The 21,249-nt window shown below is 53.8% G+C and overlaps 3 protein-coding genes and 1 long non-coding RNA gene across 13 annotated transcripts in view; 1 reads left to right on the forward strand and 3 right to left on the reverse strand.

Moving 5' to 3' along the window:
* HOXC4 (homeobox C4) overlaps positions 1–21,249 on the reverse strand; it is a 60,572-nt gene that overhangs the window by 17,150 nt on the left and 22,173 nt on the right. For 2 of the 3 annotated variants that reach the window (XM_059185122.1, XM_059185119.1), the window contains exon 1: positions 20,877–20,960. The exons of the other annotated variant lie outside the window; for it this stretch is intronic. The gene's annotated coding sequence lies outside the window, so the exon portion shown is untranslated. Of the gene's footprint in view, positions 1–20,876; positions 20,961–21,249 lie in introns of those variants that run through there. 3 annotated transcript variants of the gene reach the window in all.
* Positions 787–14,371, forward strand: LOC131838679 (uncharacterized). 2 transcript variants are annotated; one of them, XR_009356675.1, is made up of 2 exons: positions 787–971; positions 13,935–14,371. It is a non-coding gene; the product is annotated as an uncharacterized LOC131838679 (long non-coding RNA). The 2 variants fall into 2 exon arrangements; XR_009356674.1 differs by lacking the exon at positions 787–971 and adding an exon at positions 7,257–7,441.
* On the reverse strand, positions 1,755–5,533 carry HOXC5 (homeobox C5). The gene is made up of 2 exons (XM_059185133.1): positions 4,906–5,533; positions 1,755–4,188 (listed from the first exon to the last, which is right to left on the reverse strand). Exons 1-2 carry the CDS (start codon positions 5,357–5,359, stop codon positions 3,974–3,976), a joined length of 669 nt encoding a protein of 222 aa, XP_059041116.1. The 5' UTR covers positions 5,360–5,533; the 3' UTR covers positions 1,755–3,973.
* The window catches only part of HOXC6 (homeobox C6), a 35,770-nt gene continuing 22,178 nt past the window's right edge, over positions 7,658–21,249 (reverse strand). Inside the window, exons 1-3 of one of the 7 annotated variants that reach the window (XM_059185128.1) lie at positions 20,877–21,014; positions 9,572–9,917; positions 7,658–8,835 (exon numbers count right to left, since the gene is read on the reverse strand). In XM_059185128.1, coding sequence (XP_059041111.1) covers positions 8,528–8,835; positions 9,572–9,725 — 462 coding nt within the window. In that variant the 5' untranslated portion in view covers positions 9,726–9,917; positions 20,877–21,014 and the 3' untranslated portion in view covers positions 7,658–8,527. Of the gene's footprint in view, positions 8,836–9,571; positions 12,268–18,794; positions 19,061–20,876; positions 21,015–21,249 lie in introns of those variants that run through there. The other 6 variants (XM_059185132.1, XM_059185130.1, XM_059185127.1 and 3 more) reach the window with 6 other exon arrangements.

Here is a 21,249-nt window from a genome sequence, read left to right on the forward strand (position 1 = left end):
CCCTGGTCTGGGGGGGAGCCCAGAGGCCCTTTGCGCTTGCGCCTAGAGTTGGCACACTCCTACAAACACCAAATACCCATGTGTCTGCCGCAGTCTTTCTTCCCAACTGAGGAGGGAGAGAGGGTCAGGAAGAACTGGCAGAGCTCTAAAGAACCCAGGCCTCTCTTTACCACAGTTGACTCGCAGCTGGAGTAAATAAAGGGCAGGGAGGGGAGACTGGTCAGAGGAGACAAGCTCCCCCATCCTCCTACCTCCCAGCGGCTTCTACTCTTCCACCCTAGCCTGGGAATGCCTGGGGAGGCCTTCGTCCCCTCCCCTTAATGAGTGGGAACTGCCTTCTATCATGGGGAGGGGGGATTAGGAAAACGGGAGAAAGGGTCAGAGAGAGAGAAAATTAACTTACAGCGTTCGCCTGGGATTCATTTGCGAAGATGTAACCTCTCACCATCATCCCCAGCGCCGTAATCCCCTCTAACTGCCAGGCCCTCTGTCCTAGCATTAAACCTCACCAGCAGCTGCGTGGCTGGACAGTTAAGATTATATATGATGTAAATATATTGTGGGTTTGTCAGCTCTCCCTACACCATAAAACTTGGTTTAATGACATCACGTGGTCCCCCAAGAGCCACTCACGGGCTTGCCTTCGGGCCATTCACATAAATAACCTCCAAAAGTTTCAAACTCCTAAATTCACATAGAAGCCTTGCGTATTTCTCTAATGCTCAGTTACACTAAAAAGCCCTTGGGCTCCTCCTTTGCCCCACCCCCACACCCCCCTTGCAGGGTGGGGAGGGGGGAGAGGGTGGATCCTTATTTATTTATTTACTTACTTACTTATTTCCATAAGGACCTGTCGCCTGCCTTCGAGGTTGTGTTGATATTTTTTTTCCTCCTTTTTTTTTTTTTTCCCTCCTCTCTCCTCTAATTGCTCAGAGTGGGTCATGTCCCCCTCTTCCCACTCCCCCGGGAAGGTAAGTCACGGCTTCTTTCCCCCCCTTTTTTTTCCTGGCTGCCAGAGGGGGTGGGCTTCTGGGCAAAGTGGGGAGTCAGGCTCCATGGTCTCTGCTTGGGACTTGGAAGCCCCTCCACTAACTTTCCCAGGGCAAGGCTAAATCCTGATGCTTGCAGATTATTCCAGGAGGCTGGCTGGTGGGAGAACCACCCCAGGCTTCAAAGCAGAAGACTCCGCTCAGGGAGAAAGCGAGGGTCTGGGCCGTACCTAGTCCCAGGGTAGGGGAGTACGTCGGAGCCCTCTGCTAAAGTTGTGGCAGCTGACGCCACAGAAGCAGAGGCCGGGGCCTGGGGCAGGCCTGCACCCTGACAGAAGGGGCGGGGGCAGGCCGGCTTGGCTGCCTCCACCCAAGTCTGGCAAACTTGAGTCAACCCTCCAGCTCCTCCAGGGAAAGAGGCCTTAACACTGCAGGAAGGAGGCATTCTGGGCCAAGAGGGGCTGGTGGGCCCTGCAGGGCGGGTCTGACAACTTGGGCCCTGGATCTGGCCCAGCCCTTGGTTCTACCCCTGGGGCGGTGCATCCCCTGGGGAGGGAGCTCAGGGCCTCTGCAGCCCGAGATGCTGGAGGGTGTGATGGCGGGCGCCGTGGCCTCTTTTTTAGTTAACCGTTACCCATTGGAGACGTCAGTGCTTCTCCACGCTTCACCGCTCACCCAATAGTTTTACTCAGCATGGAGAAAAAATTAAAATAACTCCCTGAAGAAAATTACACATTTTATTTGAGAGAGAGAGAGAGAGAGAGATTGAGAGCAGAGCCGAGGTGGTGCTAGGCTGGGCAGACTCTTGTGTGCTAGTCAGGGAGAGACCGAACGGGTGCCCTAACTTGGCCTGAGTGCAAAAGGAAGGGCACAGCAATGGGCACAGATCAATAAACATTTGTTGAGACCTCCTACGTGTTAGGCACGGGGTGAGGAAAGATTCCTGGGTTTAAAAAAAAAAAAAAATGACAGATGGATAGCTTAGGCAGTGGGATGCAGAGAAGTCAGTCCTTATAATAAATTCAAGGAGCATCAGCATTAATAATCATAAATATTCCCCTTGCCCCTCCCCAGAGTCTCTCTGCTCCCTTTCCCTCTTGGCTGTAAGAGCAGCCTTCTAGCCCAGCTCCTGAACCGCACCCTCCCCCAGTGTGGGGGGCCTAGGCTTGGCTCCAGGAAATCACCCCCATTGTGGGAGGCAGGAGAGGAAATGCAGTAAAGTTTTATGGACCCTTCCCACATTTGTTTCTCCTATAAAGTACTTCCTCCCCCATCCCATTCCAGAGGCCCGGAGCAGAGCAGAGTATGGGCCACAGCCGGCCTCGGCACCACCTGAATTATCTGCCTTTTCCCCTTCCCTTTAGTCCACTCCCCCTCCACACAAAATCCCAGAGACTGAGACAAATGATGGCAAACAGACGGGACTGAGGCACCAGTCTACACAGCTCCTTTTCCAGCTAATTGTCCTGCATAGCCTTAGGCCCTAGAAGTGGGAGAAACTGGTTTGAACGTTGCCAGCCAGGCAGGTTCACTGTAGGCTCCCATCTCCCCCGGTACCTTAAAAAGCTAACACACAGTTCCTTTAACTCGCCTCAGACCCCTTCGCCAAGCAGTACCAACTCTTTCTGAGAATCCTTCTTGGGACCAAATGGGTCACCTAGGCCTGGGAGAGATCTTCAGAGGCCCAAAAGGACCCAAGAGTCTGAGCACCATGGAGCCTCCGGGCCCTGCAGATTAGCTCTGGGAGGCAGTGGTCTGCTTGCTTGTCTAAAGGCCTCAGATTCACCCAGCCAAAGTGGGAGTGGGGTACAGAGGCCTGAAAGCCTTGGACAAGCCACAGCATGGAAAACGCCAGTACACACCACCTAAGTGCCCTCCCCTTTCCCCAAAGGCCCTTCTGGGAACCAGGGATCTGGGAAGGAGCTCAGTTTCACCACCCTCTTCTCAATCCCTCTCGGAGCTCCTAAAAATTCTTTTTTCAAAAGAGGCAGAGAAGCTGTGGGCCTCCGCTGTACTCTATAGCCCATTTAGATACTTTTACCCAATACATGCCCCAAACAGAGAGGCATTGCTGCATCTTTAGTCCTGTTCTCTCTTTGTCTTTATTTGATATGACAAAATATAGTTTCAGGAAAGACCTGGAGTCAATAAATAGTTGGACAACAGCGATGGGGCAGGAGGGCACAGAGAGTTGTGGCAGGGACTCGTGGGCAGCCAAGAAACCTAGGACTGCTTGCTGGGGTCCAGTGGCAGGGAACCCCCATAGTTGAGCTAGCTAGTGGTCTGAGGCAGAGGGACCTGAGAGGGCATGCGGGTGGGGGCGGGGGCGCAGGCTGGAGAGGTTACCGGGCTCAGGGATGGGTGAGAAGGTTTGGAGAGCGTAGGGCCACTGAGGGGGCCCTAGGCAGACCTCCAGTCATCTCCCCCTTTCATATGCAAATCATTTAAAAGCCAAACATGGAGCTTAGTCGCTACAACGAAGCACCCCGAGTCTGGGGCCAGACTCCGGCAAGCACAACCACTCTCGCCAGCCCTCAGCCGCCTGGCCAGCCTAATACGGGAACAAAGGACAGGGGAGGCCGGAGGGTCGGGCCGCGGGTCCTGGAACACTTGCTGGGCCCACCTTAAACCGGAGGGCCGCGTTGGGACTGAAAGCCCAAGAGGAGGCCCAGGCCCGGGTTCGTTCAGCACCAGCTCGGCTCCCGCAGCCCTTTGGGGATCCCCCGCGGAGCTTGCCCTGCCCGCCACCCTTCCCCGGTGCTGAGCAGAACTGGAGGGAGTCTGGGCAGCGCGGATAGCCCCTCGGGAAACTGGGGTCGGTGGGGATGCGGAATGCCAAGGAAAAGAGCTTTTGTCTGTGAGGCCCCGGAGCTGGTGCTGCCGCCCCCGTCCTTGCTCCCAAAATATAGAGAGGAAAACCGAAAAGGAAAGGCGCGGGGACCAAAGCGGGCTCGGGGTGCTATCTGCGGGCCTCCCCGCTGCCTCTAAAGAGCCTCTTTGCTTTTCATTTTGGAATCCTTCTTCCACTTCATCCTGCGGTTCTGGAACCAGATCTTGATCTGTCTCTCGTTGAGACACAAGTTGTTGGCGATCTCTATGCGCCTGCGGCGAGTGAGGTAGCGGTTAAAGTGGAATTCTTTTTCCAGTTCCAGAGTCTGGTAGCGCGTGTAACTGGTTCGGGACCGCTTGCCGTCCGTCTCTGGAAATATAAGCGCCCCCCCCCCAAGCCAGGAAGGGGTGAATAGCGTGCAGCGCCCCAGCGCCCCGACCGCGGCCCAGGCCCCCACCCGCCGCCGGAGGGAGAGGAGGCGAGCAGGGCAGGGCAGGCCCAGCGGGCCGCAGGCGGGCCCGGCCCAGCCCAGCCAAGCCCAGTCTAGCCCCGGAGAGGCGCCTCTGCCCAGGCAGAAAACTTTCCGCCGCAGCTTTCACTCAGCAGCCGGAGGGACTGAGGGGGTTGGGGGGAGAGGGAGACCCAGGCTCGGACCGAACAATAAGCACCCTAGAGATCCGAGCACCGGGGACCCCCCTCCCGCCCCTCCCGAGTCGCTGGAATCCTCCGGAGCGGCCAGCGCCGGCTGAGCCGGCTCCACAGGGGAGGGAGGGAGGGAGCCGCGGGGGGATCCCCGCTCTGGAGCCCCGCGCTCCTCACCCTTCAGATCCCTCTATTTTTTTAACTCCCTCCCTCTCCCCCAAAAATTGAATATTGCCTTTTATACACGTTTTGTTCCTATGATCCAATTATGTCGTCGTAAATTTGGGCGCACACAGCCTCTAAGCCTTTTAGTGGACAGTTTTACGAGCCATTGATGCCTGGATCGTAAAATTTATGGCCGCAGGTTTTTTTTCTTTATTTGCCCCGCATGGCCTATAAAACCCAGGCGGACCCGAGCGCGCAAAATGAAGTCCTAAAGTTTACCGTGGCTCATGTGCAGTTTGGTCATCCACGGGTAAATCTGTGGCGGGGCCGGTGGCTGGCTCAGTCCGGCGGGCTGCCCTGTCTGCGCCTGCTCCTCTTTGATCTCCCCACTGCTCTTAGCTCGCTCCTCCAGCGCTGGGCGAGCCGCCTTCTGACTGTACATCCCGGGGTTCAGAGGAGCCGCTTCATCTCTGCCCAGAGCGTGTCCCGGAGCGGCCGCGGCGCTGCAGGCGGGGCGGTCGGGGTGAGCCCGGGGGTTGGCAGCCATGTCTACCCCGTGGAGAGAGTTGGAAGGCGCAGGCGGTGGGAAAGTGATGCTTAAGTCCAATCCACCGTAGCAGTACCTGGATGCCTGCACCTCTGAGGCCGATCCATAGTTCCCACAAGTTTGCATGTTATAGGCAGGGATATTGGGGCTCTGCTTATAGAATGAATTGGCTACGTAGGAGCTCATGGCGGGGAGGGCCCAAAAAAAATTTCTGCACCCTTTTTGATTAAGGGTGATTTGTGACTCTTTGAAGTTGAGGGGTTTTTTGTTCTCCAAAGTGCACAATTTATAGGTGGAGATATCTCTTTCTTTATCCTATGCGCTCTTCCCAAATAAGGGAGCCTTAAATAGAGTCACGTGACTGGAGCGGCCACTCATAAATTTGGCTTGATGACCTCCGGGAGGTTAGTGATGGAAGCCGGCGAAACGCATCTTGATATGTTGGCAAAGCCCAACCAAGGGGAAGAGGGAGTGAGAGAGAAAGAGAGAGAGGGGGGGAGAAAAAAAATGGTTCTTGGAATTGGGGGGTAGCCGGGACAACGAGCCCACAGCGACACCTGGTGCCTACTTTGAGGAATTGCAGCCTAGCTTGTCGCCTTCAGACCGCTGGATTTTCTACCCTGTAGAGTCGCTGGTTGCGGCTGCAACAAACCCTTGAAACGGCCTTTTAAACTGTATTTAATTTTAAGGAAAGATGAGGTCTTGCTTAGGATACAAAAACTAACGGATAGCCCTGTCTCTCCACCCCCAGAACCTTTCAATCTTCAAAAATGGCTGAGGAAAGGAGATTTGGGTAGGGAGGCCCCTGGCCAAGTTGGAGATCCCAAAGGATTTACCTCAGGTTCTCTACACCAAGCATCGAGGCCCTGCTACTGCTGAGGAGGTGACTGTTAGCATGGGGAAGTGAACCCAGACCCTGGAGAGGTGGACAGGATGCTATGAGGAAGGGGGTCCTGGGTGGACAGAACTAGATAGGGGGGAGGGTCAGGAAGCTGAAAGTACTGGGAACTCTGGGATGAGCCTGGAGGTGAGGATCCTGGGGGAGTTGAGTAAACCTCACCATACTGGGACCCCAGAGTGGCAACTAGGCAATTTTCTGTGTGTGTGTGTGTGTGTGTGTGTGTGTGTGTGTGTAGAACCAGACACAATGGGCTTGGAGGACTGCTCTGCATCCCTGTGTATGACCCTGATGGCAGATATTTGGGATATAAAATAGATGTTAATTGAGGGCATGGAGAAGCAAGATTGAAGCCTCCACAAATATTATATGAGCAAGACAGAGGAAAAGGCCTAATTTGTGCCCTTTTTGGAAAAGGCCTCTGGAACAGGTTTTCAGGGACCTAGATACAGAAGGTCCATAGGAGAGCAATTCCTCAGCTATCTGGAGGCGTGGAAAAGATTGGCTGGGGGTGGGGGATGGAGGAGGTGGGCAGGGCAGACGCCTGGGCAACCTTCACAGCCTGTGGCCAGGGTCTCCGCAGCCATTCGGCCCCTTTCCGAACCCCCTCCCCTAGCCCCAGGTCTTATTCTTCCCTGCCTGCCTCTCCCCAGGAAATCCCCGCCCCTGCCAGGAGAAACCCCCCTCCTGTGCCCCCCCCCCCCGCCGGCGGAGGCACTGGAGGGGGCGCTGGCGGGGATCTGGAAGGTCTGGAAAACTCTGGCGGATTTTTTTCCCTCCGGGAGACCCCCTCACTACCTCACTCCCTAGGTCCACTCAGGTTTCTCTGGCTGGGCTTCAGGAGAGAAGGCTTGAGCAGGGGCAGGGTTAGGGTCTGGCTGCGCTCCTCACCCGCCGAGTTTTAGAGGCCAAGGAGTAAGGAACCAGACTGCGACTGGGGCTGTGAGGAAGAAGGAATTTTGTCCCAGCCCCGTCAGGAGTCCCAGAGCAGGCTCAGTTTCCAGGCTTTCTTTTTCGAGATGTCCTTGAATCGCTCAGTCCCTGCGGAAAGGCTCAAATCCCGCGGTCTTCTCTTTCCCTTCGGCTCTCCGCCTCCGCCACGTTTCGCAACATTCGGCCTGGGCCTGGCGCTGGCTGGGGGCTGCTCCCGCGGCGCCCCCCTCCTTACTCCGGGTAGTGGACGGGGGAGACCCTGGTGCCTGGCCAAGGCTTCTTTTCTGGCCCTTGGGGGCTCGGGGTTCAGAAGCCGAGGACCCCAGGCTACCACAGGCAAGAAGAAAGGCCTCTGTGGGTTTGGAGACCAATTTGAGCGACCTCAGGCTTCCCCTCCCACACCCCCAACGAGATCCTATGCGGCCTTTTTTTGCGGGGTGAGTGTGTTGCTCCGCTGGGAAGCCCAGAGAGCCCTCCCAGGCCCCTTAGCGCGTTCACTAGGAGGACAGGGAGGCCCCGGCTCTGCGCCCGGCTCCCGGGAAAGGCGAGCGCAGGGGTCTTGCAGGCGGCGGGAAGACGCAAGAGCGCTCGGAGCCGGCTCCAACTTTTATCCCAGGCCGGCGCACGAGCGAATTAACAGAAATCCCGATATAAACTTTTAAAAATAATATCAGTTTTATTAAATATTCGAGAACGGATCCAGAGGTCGGATTTATACAGGAGGGTAACACAAGGGGGGGATTTTTAAATTTATATTTTTTTCTCCTACTGGCTAAACAAACGTCATTCACTTTTTTTTCTCTCTTTTTGTAATTTTCCCTCTTTTTTTTTTCCCCTTTTAAGATGGGAGTGGAACACGGACGGTGCTAAACATAAATATAAATACAGAGACCACAAATACAGCTAAAAATATTCACACAGAAACGGTCACAGTTTGTAATATGCCATAATGACCCCCAGGATTTTTTAAATACAATTTGCCTGGGCTGGGCATTTGCTGGGGCAGAGGGGCCGGGTGTGGGGCTGCGGGGAGGCCCTGGGGGTTGCTGTGGGGCCACAACGCGCCCTCCTTGGGCCTCCCGCCCTCCGCGGCTGCCAGGCCGGGCCCTGAGGCCCCGGAGCGGAGGCCCCGGCCCGGGAGCCGGCTCTCTGCGCAGGGGCGGGGGGTGGAGGCGCCGAGGGGGTGGGAGGCCAAGTCCTCATTTGGAGGGAAATCTGTGGAGTCTGAAGCGAGGTTCAGGGACGGAGCCCCCAAGGCCTGGGCAAGGGAAAGGGCCTGCAGACGAGCCGAGAACGAACTAGCGAGGGAGCAAGGAGGAGGAGGCGCGTGGTGAAAGAGAGTTTGTGCGGTGAGGGAGGGGGTCCAGAGTTGACTTTCAGGTCCATATTTGACTCCCTAATTTAGTTTTAGGGAGTCAAAACATATCAATTGTGCCAGTGATAAATATAGAGTGTGTGATTAGGAGGGAATTGGGGGAGTAGCAAGGGAGAAAGAGAGAGAGGGGTGGCAGGGACAGTCCTGGTCACTCTTTCTGCTTCTCCTCTTCTGTCTCTTCCCGCTTTTCCTCTTTTCCGGCCAGGCTGTCGGCCGCGGCCCCTCCGCCGCCCCCTGAGAGCGTGGACGTGAGATTAGATTCTTTTTTCCACTTCATCCGGCGGTTCTGGAACCAGATTTTGATCTGTCGCTCGGTCAGGCAGAGCGCGTTGGCGATCTCGATGCGCCGGCGCCGCGTTAGGTAGCGGTTGAAGTGGAATTCCTTCTCCAGTTCCAGGGTCTGGTACCGCGAGTAGATCTGGCGACCGCGCCTCCGGTCCGCTCCATAGCCGACCCCTAGAGATCCGGGCACAAAACACACTAAAAACAATCAGCGAGGCATCCTCCACAGATGATTTAGCCTAGCAAAGTCCTGACCCTCCCAACTTGGCCAGCAGCTCACGGGCCCCCTCGGACTCCAGCCTTCTCCCTTTTGCCCTGCCCCACCCCCACTGGGGGTACAGCCAGGATCCCAACTTCATTCAGTCCCCCACCATGTGCTGGTAGGTGAGTGTCCCAAAGAATGGTGTGTGGAGGGGGGGGGGGGCAAGAACCAAGCAGAAAGCTGTAAGTGTAAAAACTGGTTTTTGAAAAATCCCAAACACTGGGGATGAGGGCCCTATTTCTCAACAACTGGGCTCCCCCACCTCCCCCAAGCACCCTAGCTCCTTGAAAACTTCTCCCCACTTCTCTGCCCGCTACTCTCCCCCCTCCCTTTTCCTCAGCCTGACTCGACTTTGGGGGGCTCCCCCACCTCCTACCCCCTCCCCTCATACCCTGCCCTGTTCCTGCCCCCTCAGCTTGCCTTGGAGCCCTCCAACCCGTCAGGGGCCGAGGGGGCCAGGCCCCTGCGAGCAAGCGGGAGGCGAGCAGAGGGGGCAGAAGAGGGGGCCCTGTCTCGGCGTCGGCGAGGAGACGAGCGTGATTGTTTTTATGGGGCCATAAAAAACTCTCTCCGCCCGTTCTTCTAGGGAAGCCGGTCATAAAGCCAGTTCAGTTTATTTAATTTATATCTCGGAGCTGTAAAACTCACCACTGTGCGAATTCATTCGCTGCATCCAGGGGTAAATCTGGATACTGGCTTTCTGGTCCTGGGGCGCAGTCCTGCCCTGCTCAGAACTAAAATCCTGAGCGATTGAGGTCTGTGTGTTATGTCCTAAGGTGTTTTGTCTGCAGTTTGAGAGCATGTCTTTCTCCTGGTAAAAGGAATTAGATCCATAGTCATACGGCCCCCGGCTGGAACTGAACACGACATTCTCCTGTGGCGAATAAAAGGGAGTCGAGTAGATCCGGTTCTGGGCAACGGCTGCTCCATAGGTCGAGAAATGCCTCACTGGATCATAGGCGGTGGAATTGAGGGCGACGTTGGGGAGGACGTCCTGGCCCCCGGCGAGGTGGCAGGATAAGGAAGGGTTAGTGAAGTAGGAATTCATCCCTTTGCCTTTACCTGGTCGGGCTATGATTTCTTTAATATTTATTTCTGTCTCCAGTTTGTACTCGGAACTAGATGGTTATAGGGACGGCTCCAATCCAGGACAGACAAAATGACAAAGTCAGCTGACCCTCTTCCAGCCAATCGCAAGCCAGATGTCAAGAAGGGGGAAAAAAATCGCTTCTGCTTCTGTTGATTCCCTAGTTGAGACTAAGTGTGTGCTTTGAAAGTAAGACTTGGATTTCTTTTAAAAATATATATGTTAGGGAACTGATTTGGAGGTGAAGAAGGGTGAATTGGCATTAGCAGGGCCTTGAGGCCCAGGGAAGAAGAGCTGCCCTGCTAGGAAATCTCTCAGCCCCAGCTAACTTTGTTGTGCTGTGCAGAGACAGGTCTGGAGAAATCCCTCTATTTTCAATCTGATTTCATCTTTTATATCTCCCCCCTTCTAAAATTACTTCCTGATTTCTTTATGGGATGAGCTTCCCCACCCCCACTGCCCAGCTCAGGGGGGAATCCCCAGAAAGCCTACAGGAAATCCTAGTTTGACCCTCCATGGACTGAGTCCTCATCACTAAACCAATATTTTTTTCCCTGATAATTAAAAAAAATCAAAAGTAGGAAGAAACTGCATAAAACATAGTGCTCAGAGGAAGGAAAGTGTGGCTGAGAGTCTTAGGTGGAAGGGGGATATAGGGAGCAAGGAGGTCTAAAGGGGTAAGTATGAGACTTCAGGACACGGTGGCAGAGCTGAAGTGAACGGGGCCATGCATGGGCTTCCTCTTCCTCTCAGCCCCCTTCTGCCTCTCAGAACACCCTTTTGGGGGGGAAATCCTGCAGCATTTTTCCCTAAAAGGGAAAATATAAAAATACAACAGAAAAAAGAAAGAAGGAAGTAAAAGGTGGGAGAGAGAGAGAAAAAAGAAGAAAGAAAGGAAGAAGAAAGAACTCTGAGAGTCTTTCTAGACACATCAACTCCTGTTTATGTTGGTGAGAATTTATGATTTGGAGCCAGCGAGGGCCAGTGGGGTAATTCACATAGGTTCCAGGCAAAAAGAGAAGGCTGGTGGAGCTCTGAAGGACAGTTAGCGTCTAGCAGGCTCAAGCCCCTGCACAAGTCAGAAGCCCTGCCCTGCCAAAGGAGGCATCCCTGGACCTGAGCTCTGAGGCTTGGGATATTCCAGCAAAGGTCTTCTGGGGAGCTCTCACTCAAGGACAAGCCACACCTGGCTGAGCGGGGCCTCCCAGCAACCCCTACCCCTATTTTCTCTCCACCTTGAGGCTGAGAAAAAGGAAGAGAAGATTAGGAAAAGGCAGCTGAGTTCCAGGCTTCTGAGGGAGCTGCAGTGGGTGAAGTGAAACAGCGGAAGGTGTGCAGATGGGGTTTTTCTCCTGATTAATCCAAACTTAATTTGATATCGTGATATAGGCTGAAAATGCTTTGAGCTGACAAAGAGGGGGCAGTGGGGCTAGCGAAGGGAGCAGTGGAAGCTCATATTTTTTCTTCACCAATTTTGGGGGGGGCTAGCTATAACAAGAACCCGGATGTCGCCGGATTTTATGATCTTTTCCTTCTGTGTAACAAAGCGGAGTAATCAATGGGTAGCAATAAAGCCATAAACGGGACTACGCTGGGAAAAAACTCGTTTATTCATCTTCTGTAACGTTAAGGTTTCCCTGGAGTGTCGCTAGGGGGGAAAAATAAAGTTTCGAACCCAAAAGCAGACAGTGTGTAGGAGCTGGTGGAGACAACATGTTAGCTAATACATGAGCTTCTTTGGGGGATTGAAGAGTCTTCCTGCCGGGCAATTTGTGTTGGTTTTTAAAAATACAGCCCCACTCCTTCAGAAAGGAGGGAAATTTGTTGGTATTTAAAAGGGTGGGAGAAAGACCCCTATCACTATAAAGGTTCCCCCTCTTGGACCATACTTTCTTCTGCTCAAGGAGATAAAAGTGAAAGGGTAGAGGAGGGTTCCAAATTAAGAAAGAAATCTGGGGATGAGCTGTCTGGTTTGGGGTAACATGGCAGGTACCTAAACACAGACACCAGCGTGACTTGCTTTTTGCTCTAGAATCCAGCTGTCCTCCAATTCATGGCATGCCTGGACAGAGGTTTTCAACAGCTGGCTGGGGCTCCAGGCCCCCTGGAGGGCAAGAGGTAGATCGGGAAAGAACTGGGGGTTGGGGGGAGACCCAGGGGGCTGAGCTAAGAAACAAGTCAGCGCACCCCTGGACACAAGCAGCCGCTCTCAGAGTTCCCAGCCTCATTTCTGCCCTAAGGGTAGCAGTGTAACACATAGAACAGGCCGGAAGAGAGAGTAAATTCCCTCCACCCCCCCCCATTTCAGAGAGATTGCTAGAGGGATAAATCATGTCAGTGATATTTCCTTCAAGATATTAAATTGTTGCAATGTACAACAAATTGAATGATGGAAGATAGGATGTCTTAATGAGGTTTCACTTTCAATGAGTGTTGATTTTCTATGTATTTTTAAATCTCTTTTATGGGAGGTGGGGGAAGGAAGGACCTTGGGAGAAAGAAGGGGTTTCTGGGGAAGCATGTGCTGCAGCCCCCCAGCAAGGATGCCTGGGTTTTAGCCCCTCCTAAACAAAGTCTGGAGGGGAAAGGGGCCCCAAAGTTGGGGATAGTCTCCTTTGGGGCCTGAAAGTAGTGGGCGCGGGGGTGGGCGACCTGAGGAGCAGAATGTAAGTCTCAGCCCCGGAAAGTTAAGTGTTTTATTACGTCCCTAAACAGAGGGCAGAGACTAAAAGGTCTCGCCGATTTATAATGAACAGAAACCAGCTGCTGGGGGAAAAAGGCAGAAATGCTGGAAGGGGGAGAAAAGGGGAAGCAGAAATACAAATAAATTCCCCCACTGCTTAAAGATTTTTGGCAAAATTAATTTCCAACATACTCTCCCCCATCACCTTCTATTCCTGAAAAAAGAAGCCACCTTCTTTCAGTCAGATCTTTAATTATGCAGCTGAAATTCATGGATTCGCTCCAAGGGGGGAGAGCAGGTCAGATGAGCTCGATCTTCCCTCCACTGGATTATATTTTTCTCTTCTCATTTTATGTTAATTTTATTTTTTGGGTGAAACAACGAATGTCAATGGGGGGATAGATGGGACTTGGGTTTTTCTAAATATATTTATATTTTCCTGTTAAATTTGTCTGAAAACAATTATGGAAACTCATCAGCAGAAGCAAGAACAGATGTTTTATTAAAACTGCAGTTGAGCTCTGTAAATATGCACAAGTACTGGGAAGGGGGGGACTTGTTCTTTGTTTCTATAAAACAAGCCTAGAGCAGTCAGAGAACACCCCCATCAGGCCCGCAGGTCTCCGAGTTGCTCTGCCCCTTGGGCCTCCGGAATCAGGCATTCCGAGGGGGTTTGGCGGCAAGAGCAGATTTTCGCTTTCGGAGCTGTAATTAGGGGATTCGAAAAGAGAATTCAAAAAAACACAGAAAAGGAATAAAGGGGGAAAGTTGTTTCTTGCTGCTCCAGTCCCCCTATGTCCCCAGTCCAAAACACATGCTTCTCATGAGCGCTAATTATAGGAGAGGAACTTAACTGCAGACGCCATGGGCCTGCATGGGGGGCAGTCCCTGGCCAGGAGTCCCCAAGGCTAAGGGGTGCTTAGGAGGCTGGGCACTTGAAGGTTTCTCAGAATGAGTCAAGCGCGCTTGCCCCAGCCTTAACCTGCTCCAGGCCAGGGGCTGGGAGCCTGTGCAGCTCTCATTTGGGGAGAGGGTGGGTGTGACTGGACTCTGGCTGGGAAGGGGTTTCTGGGCAGGCCTCCTCTTGCCTTTGCTTTCCACTTTGCTCTAGGAAATATATTAATTGCTTGGGGAAGGGTATCTGAAGTGAGAGGGCTGAGATCTGGAATATTTATTGGGGGACAATATTTTCTAGGAGTCCTAGCTAGTTTGTGTTCTGCCAATCTTCTTTCTTTTCCTAGATTCCCCCAACTCTGTGCAGACATCTGTGACCCACCCAGCCTTGCACACAGATACACACTCCATTTCTGGCTGCCGGCGCCACCAACCACAGCTCGGCGCCTCCGGAGGCTGCTCAAGGACCTGGACACGGGAGCCGCAGGACTCAGCGCTCGGCCTGGGCGCTTGGCTGCCCGGCAGCCACTGCAGCTGCCCCACTCACCCCTGCCAATTCTTGATTTCAAGAGCAGGGGGAGAGCGGTGGCCCCACCAGCCCCTTTTGTGCCACTGGGCAAAGGCTGAAATCCCTCTTGCAGTTTCAATAATTGTTCAGCTCACCTTACAATCCCACTGTTTGGTTAAGGTTTTGCTGTTCTAGGGCGACTGCTCAGTTGGCCCAACTGGCTTCTGATTAGAATTTTTTAACTTAAAAATTAAAAAATAAATCCTACTCCAAATGCCCAGTGTTTTGTGTAGGAGTTCCTTTGATCTCCACAGAATCCAGAGTCAAAGGATTGCAAAGAGAGTCTCCAAGTCCGCCAGAGAACCTGAATGCGGGGAACTGGGTCTGCCTGGGAACACCAAAGCATGGCTCACCCAAGGAGCCTCCAGTTTCTTATAGATACGGTGGGGGAAGTTGTCTGAGCACATACCTCCCCATACACATTGCATTCCAAAACAGAATGTTCCTCCTCCTTTCAAAGTTCAGGCATGGAGACACTTGGAGAAAGGTGAAATTTGACACATTCAACCCGGAAATGGATCCCATTTGGGGGTGCTTATATTCTGGGGATAGGGCCCAGGCTGGCCAGCTGAATGGGGTTGGGGCTCAGCAGGGAGGGGGGGAAGGAGGACGAGGCCAGATGGGGCATGTCAAGCGCCTGAGAACTGCCCCCAAATACCCAAACACCTCTGAGGCCTGGGCTGGCAAATTCTCTCTTTAGCTAAGAGGTTGAGAGGCTACCCAAGCTGTTTTTGCTTTATTTGCAATTAAACAGAGAAGAAAGGTGCATGGTGAGGCTCTGCTCACTCCCCTCATATCTTCTCTCCTCCCTCTCTCTTTCCAGACTTCTGCCTGACCTTTCTACAGTTGATGCTATTACCACCAGCAGACACAAACTCCCACAATGGCATTTGATTAGCTTCTCAATTCACTTCACTAACTGAAGGTTAAAAAGTAAAATAGATCCCAAGCATTTCTGTCCCACCATCCCACTCAGCCCTGAGATCCCTTGGGCTCATCTCTGGAAGAAATCATTTCTGGCTTTTGGAGACCGGGCCCCTAAGCATCCCACCTCTGTCCCAAACAGCTGAATATCAGCTGAGGAGAGGCCATGCAAGAGAGCCTTTGGACAGAGTATCTCATCCCCACTGGAAATGGGGAGGGAAACTCAGATGCCGAGTGACATTTCAGGGAGGAAAAGCAAGTGGCCCTGGTTGATCCAGGAGGAAAAAACTGAAAATCTAAAATATTTAGAATATTTTTGGCCCCCCAAAATGGGGCCAAAGGACCCCCAGCTTCCTGGCTTTTCTTTTACCCCTCCACACTAAGCACTGCTTGGCCCTACTCTGGAGGTTTAAGAGAATTTTAAAATTCAAGAGCAGGGCATTTATGACGTCACAGAGAATTGTCATGAGGGAATTGTAAATGTCATATTAAGTCATATACAGTAGGAGTTTGGGGTGGGGGTGCCCTGCCTCTCCTTACACTTTTTCCTTTCCCCATTTCTTCCCCTAGCCTACGTTCTCCCCCTTGAAAATAAAATGTTATTATGTTCTGGAAATAATAAGCCAACAATGAAACACCATCTTCATTTCCCTATAAATAATTTCGTCCTTTATTGTTTGCGGATCTGAGAGAACCATTTAATCTGCACTGGCGAAAAGAGAGAGAGACGGGGAGGGAGGAATTAATTTCAGAAACAAGAATATTACTTACTTCGATGATACTCTTTTAGATTTGATAGCCAGGAGCAAAATTAGAGGCGAACAGCGGCCTCTTCGATTCTACACCTGGCGGGATTGGAGATTTATAGGATCTTTAGCGAAGGGGCAATTTAATTTTGTAGGATTTGCTTAAATTCACTGCTATTTTGGGGGGCTGAGGAGAAGGGAGGGCGAGGGGAGAACGACATGCTTTATCTAGTTTTATGAATCTGCCAACATTACTCTGATTTAAAACCCAACAACCTGTGTCTCAGGGAAAACTCCTGCAGAAAGGAATGGAGGAGTAGGGTGAGGGGGACTCAGCTTTCTCAATGACTGTGGCCCCCTTAAGCAAGCAGTTGCCAGGGGGGAAGGAAGAAAAGACCAAGGCAAGGGGAGGGCAGCTCTAAGTCTCTCTACCACCCGGACACCCGGAGGTTTATGGTGTCCCCATAATTCCCCCAACCCCATAAACAGCTGCCCTATTTTAGGACAATTTCTGCTTCCTCCCCTGGGAAAAGGAGAGTGAAGGAGGAGGTAATGGCGGGAGCAGGGTGCCGGAAAGGGGAGGGAGCACAGGAGAGCGCCGCACTTTGTTCTCCTGGGTGAGTTTGCTGGTTTGGCGGGTTTCTGACGCAGGGTGGCAGCAGACAAAACAAGTAAACAACTCACAGACACAATAAACAGGGGCGGCCGCAGCCGCCGTGGCAGAGGCCGTGGGCTGGGTGAGGAGCACAATTTGGGGGTAATGTCACCCCAGCACCCGGGCGTGGCCCAGGTCCAAAAGCCCAAGGATGCCCCCAGTGCCCGAGGGAAAAGCTGGAAGAAAGCTGCACGTCCCGGCACCCGCAGCGTGTCTGGACAGGAAAGTCTTGGGAGGAACCTGATTGCCTAAGGAGTTGAAGAAAACCCCAGTAGCTTTCTTTCAGGAGCGGTTCAAGGATATGTACACTCTCCCCTGCTCTGGCTTTCCGTGGCCCCGGATGGGAGAAAGACTAGGAAGGGAGGCTGGGAATTCCCAGCCCCGGCTCACATTCAGGGTTCTAGGCCCACAGGCAGCTAGACCCAGACTCTTCTCCAGTCCTGCCTGTCAGCTTTCTCCCCAGCTTCTTGGGTAGCAGAGAGAATTAAAACAAAGTCATACCAGTAACCAGATCTGGGTGGTTGGCGAGCCTAGAGAGGCCCTAATCGGCCCCACAGAGGACGACGCAGGCAAAGCTGGGCTTCGTGGTAAGCAGGGCCCGGAGTCGGGGATAGATATTCACTGCACACCCCTACCCATTTTGTCTCGCCTTCTCCACCAGCCTCTTCAAACAGCTGCCTCAGACCACGGCCCAGAAGCCACCTTATTAACCACTCAGATCTCCTTCACTGTCCCAGCAAGGCGGCAAGCACCAGGCCTCGCCAACTGCTCAGAACTGCCCAAAGGTCCACCTTACCCACAAAAAGAGTCTCCCACAAAACTCACTTTCAACACCACAGTGTTCCCCTGGTAAACAGCCTCGGAGCTGGGGAAGTCTAGGGGGGAGGTGTGGAGAGAAAGCAGAAGGGATTCAATATTTCCCCAGCCCAGCTGGCTGAACAGTAAAGGCAATAAGATCTTGAGAAAGACTGTGGCATCAGTCGGTTCCTGGAACCCGCGTAGTCCGATTTCAGCACGCACACGTTTGCAGGAGAGCATGCACAGAGGGCCTTCTTGGTGCACCGAGTGCCTCCTTGAGCCCAATTCCATCTAACAAAATTTTGCATGCACATAAAACGGTGTTTGAGCGAGTACAAGCATGGTAATATACACTTAACCACCGAGGAAATCCGAGTCTGTATATATTCATGCATAGGTCGGAGTCTGTACATTTGAGCCCATATATAATAAGTGTATAAAGCTACCAAGCCTGGTTTTGGAACACAACAGCCAACCCAACAAGGCCGCCTTCTCCAAACAAGGGCGCATTCTTCGTAGGGATCACAACTGTCAGACCAGGGAGAGAAAGGGCTTGCTCTGCCCATTTTCTCCTTAGCTAGGAACTGGCGCGCGGAATACAGTCCGTGGCAGGACTGACAAAGCCTGTAAGGGGCAGGGCCGAGGTGCTCAAAGAGTGGACTCAGAGGGGAACCCTGGGGGCCCTGCGCTCCGGGGAGAGTTGCCAGAACCCCACGGACACATTTGGTGCATCTGCCCAGATTTAGCCCTGGGCTGCAGAGTCCCAAGGCCAGATTCTATTCTCAGCTGCCCTGGCTATTATTAGATACACACGCCAGGGCTATCCTGCACTGAGGACCACGTTTACGGAGACACTGGCCTACAAGGAGGCTGAGGGTTGCCCCTGGTGGCCCCTCTTGTGCTTCTAATTGAGCACCAGAGTGGGAGAGGAAGAAGGGAGTGAAAATCGAAAGTAAGGAAGGAAGGAAAGGGCTGGTGTTTGGGGCTGGGTGTATCCCCTGGCCAGGCTAGAAAACTGGAAAACCAGGATCAGTCACTCCTGCTGTACTTTCTCTGCATCCCTCTGTCTCATGAGGAGGATCTAAGGGGTGAAGGACGTGGGGGCCTGCAGGACCCTCGCCAGGAAGGGACAGAAAATCAATTGATAAAAATATTATATAAGAACACCTCAGGATGGTGCCGTTATCCGGTCACTCATGAAGAGAGCACCCTGAAATCTCGCCTGCTGCGTATCTGTTTAGATCCCTGGAGGCCGAGATAAATACTGGAGCTTTCCCCAGGCCCACCCCTCCGAAGGGAGGGGGCACCCTCTAATATTCCAGGTGAATACCCACTGTCCTGAGTGGCCTTCTCTGGAAACTCTTCCGGGGGAGGACGAACAAAGGAGACTTGTCCCCCCACCCCCAACCAAGTCAGTGCGGCCATCTGCAGGGCTGGCGGCGGGGGAGGGGGGCGGTGGCAGACAAAGGGGGGGGGCGCAGACAAAATACAGGCGAAAGAGAAATAGAGACCTCACCGGTCGGCGGTTCCCACAAAACGCCAGGAGAAAGGCTCCCATTTTCAGGCCTCCGGGGGCCCCTCCACTGGCCCACTGCACTCCCCTTGCCTTGCTCAGGTCGTACAGACTCGAGGTCTTGGCGGCAGCCGCGTGGCTACCCACCCGGGGCGTCAGACCCTGGGCCGCGCTGGAGCTGCGGGAGAGCGCGCGGCAGCCTGAGCAGGCGGCGGGCTGGGCCCATTTGGGGAGAGCCAAGCGCTTTTCTCGATCGTAAACAAGGAACGCGAAATTAGCCCCTCGGCAGACGCCTCTGCCGACACACAAGTCCTATGGGGGGGGGGGAGTGGAAGAGGGAGAGAAAATGCCATTTCTTCCCCCGGGAGAATACCTCAGAGGCCTTTATGTCGGATATGAAACGGGAATTTTGGGGGGGCAGGAGAGGAAGGGAAGGGGATTGTGGGGGAGGGGAGAGAAGATTCACCATCAACTCGGACCCAATGGGGTTTGATTTGAACGCAGTCGAATTACGTTTTTGAGAATTTGATAAAAACAGGTTCTCCCTCCCAACCCTCCAACCCCGACCCCCAGGCGACGGGTCAGGGTTTAAACAGGAAATCGAGGAGCGTTCCCCTCCCCCACTCGGGCTTGGCGGAGAAGCCTAGTCGCGCCTCCAGAGAAGACTGGAGGTGGGGGGCAGCTCTTTGCTCGGATTGAAGGTGAGTCTGGCCCCCAGACTCTCAGACCTCTCCAGGAATATGCTCTATCCTCCCCCAGCTCTGGGGTGTGTCTGCCTGGGTGTGTAAGCGCTTGCGTGTGCATCGCCCTTTACAAACAGAAGCTCACACATATAGGGGCCGCCTCGGACCCAGGCCAGGGAGCAGGGCGGGGTCATATATCAAACTGCAACACATTCAGGGCCACGTACATTTGGAAGAAATTAAGCCACTGTGTTATGAAACCATATGTGTCGGGTTAAGACCATACAACACGCCATTAGCACCAATTATTAGGAAGATCCCGAACGCCCAGGACCCTCCGGGCCGCCTGATTCTGACGTCCCTACCCTAGGAGCCAGCCGCGCCTTGAGTCCTCACTGCCTCCACTCACCCAAGAGGCCCCGCCAGCGAGGCCTGGGCCTCTCTCCAGCCAGCCTGGGGCCTCCCCAATTCCCACCTCCGCCTCAGACAAGGCAGATCCTAGCTCAGAGCGGCCAGGCGAGGCGGGTGAAGCAGCCCAATGGGTATCCCGGGTACAGTGGCCGCGGCTGGGGGTGAAGGACTCTGGGCCGGTGAGAGAAGGCAGATTTGCCCCTTTTCTGCAAGCACAAGATGGCTTTTGAGTACCTCGTCCCCCACCCCCACTCATCCACCCGCAGTGCTGGGCACCTCCCATCTTTCCGTCCGCTCGAGTGGGGGCGGGAGCTGGGGGTGGGCAAACGCACTCTCCTCTGCTGACGCGCACCAGCCAACAGCCTCCCCCCTAATTGCCAATTAACAGGCCCCACCGCCCTCGTAGCTGCGCTCTCTTCCTGCTCCGCCGCCCGGCTCTGGGCCCGCACTGCGCATGTGTGAGCTCTCGCGGAGGCGCTCTCTGGGAGGGAGGGGGCTGCGGGCAAGGAGGGGGCTCTGGAAAGTTTGTTTGGGGGTTGGGGGGCTGACTTTGCTCAGGGGGCAATAGTAACAGTCTACAGTTTTGTCTCCTGCCCTGGAGTTTGAGCTTCCCGGCCCCCTCCGTCCCAGTCCCATTAGCCAAGAGGCCACAGATCTCTTAATAGGTAAGGACAGGATGGGCATCAGGCAGCGCGTCAGCGCACTAGACCCCGGCCTTGAGCCCCACAGGCGCAGTCCTTTTGCCCCCCGACCCCCAACTTCGGCGCACAGTGACATCAGGACAACACTCTTCCCACACTACCGTATTACAGCTTAACCCAATCCTCCCCCCCCCGCCCACTTTTTCTCCCCCTAATTGCCCGCATGCCCACCCTCTCGCCAGCCCCCCTCTCCTCTCTAACCAAGACAAGCCGCTGCTGTCCTTATCTTGAAACCGCCACCCAGCTACGGACCATTAGTTACATATTTGAACCAATAAGGAAACACTTACCGGGCGCTGCTGTCACTCTCCCTCTCCCTCTCTCTCTCTGCCTCTCTCTCTCTCCCACTCTCTCTTTCTCGTCTTCCCTTATTCTGTGCCGCTGCCGAGCCTGTCTCAGCTTCACACACACATATACACTTTATATAAATTTAAAAATAAAAAAGAATAATCCCAATGATCAAAAAGCCAAATAAAATTAAGGAGAGTTGCAAGAAAGGGGCAGGAGGGAGAGGCTGGGAGAGGGGAGGGGCGGAGGCATCTGCAGCTCCCTATCTCAACTCCTGCTCCCGCATTCCTCCTGCCCCTTGGGGGGCTAGAGGATCGGGAAGGGAGAGAGGGGTGCCCTCAACTCCTGCCCCTTCCCCCACATCCCCCCTCCCCA

This window comes from Mustela lutreola, chromosome 8 (assembly GCF_030435805.1).
Source record: "Mustela lutreola isolate mMusLut2 chromosome 8, mMusLut2.pri, whole genome shotgun sequence".
Classification (NCBI taxonomy): Eukaryota; Metazoa; Chordata; class Mammalia; order Carnivora; family Mustelidae; genus Mustela; species Mustela lutreola.

What these genes read in the sequence shown, in the direction of transcription:
- HOXC5 (XM_059185133.1), bottom strand. Translation starts at nt 5,359, where the DNA reads ATGAGCTCCTACGTAGCCAATTCATTCTATAAGCAGAGCCCCAATATC. An exon ending in CAAACTGCACATGAGCCACG is followed by an intron (nt 4,189 to 4,905) that starts GTAAACTTTAGG and finishes TTATATTTCCAG; the next exon opens with AGACGGACGGCAAGCGGTCC.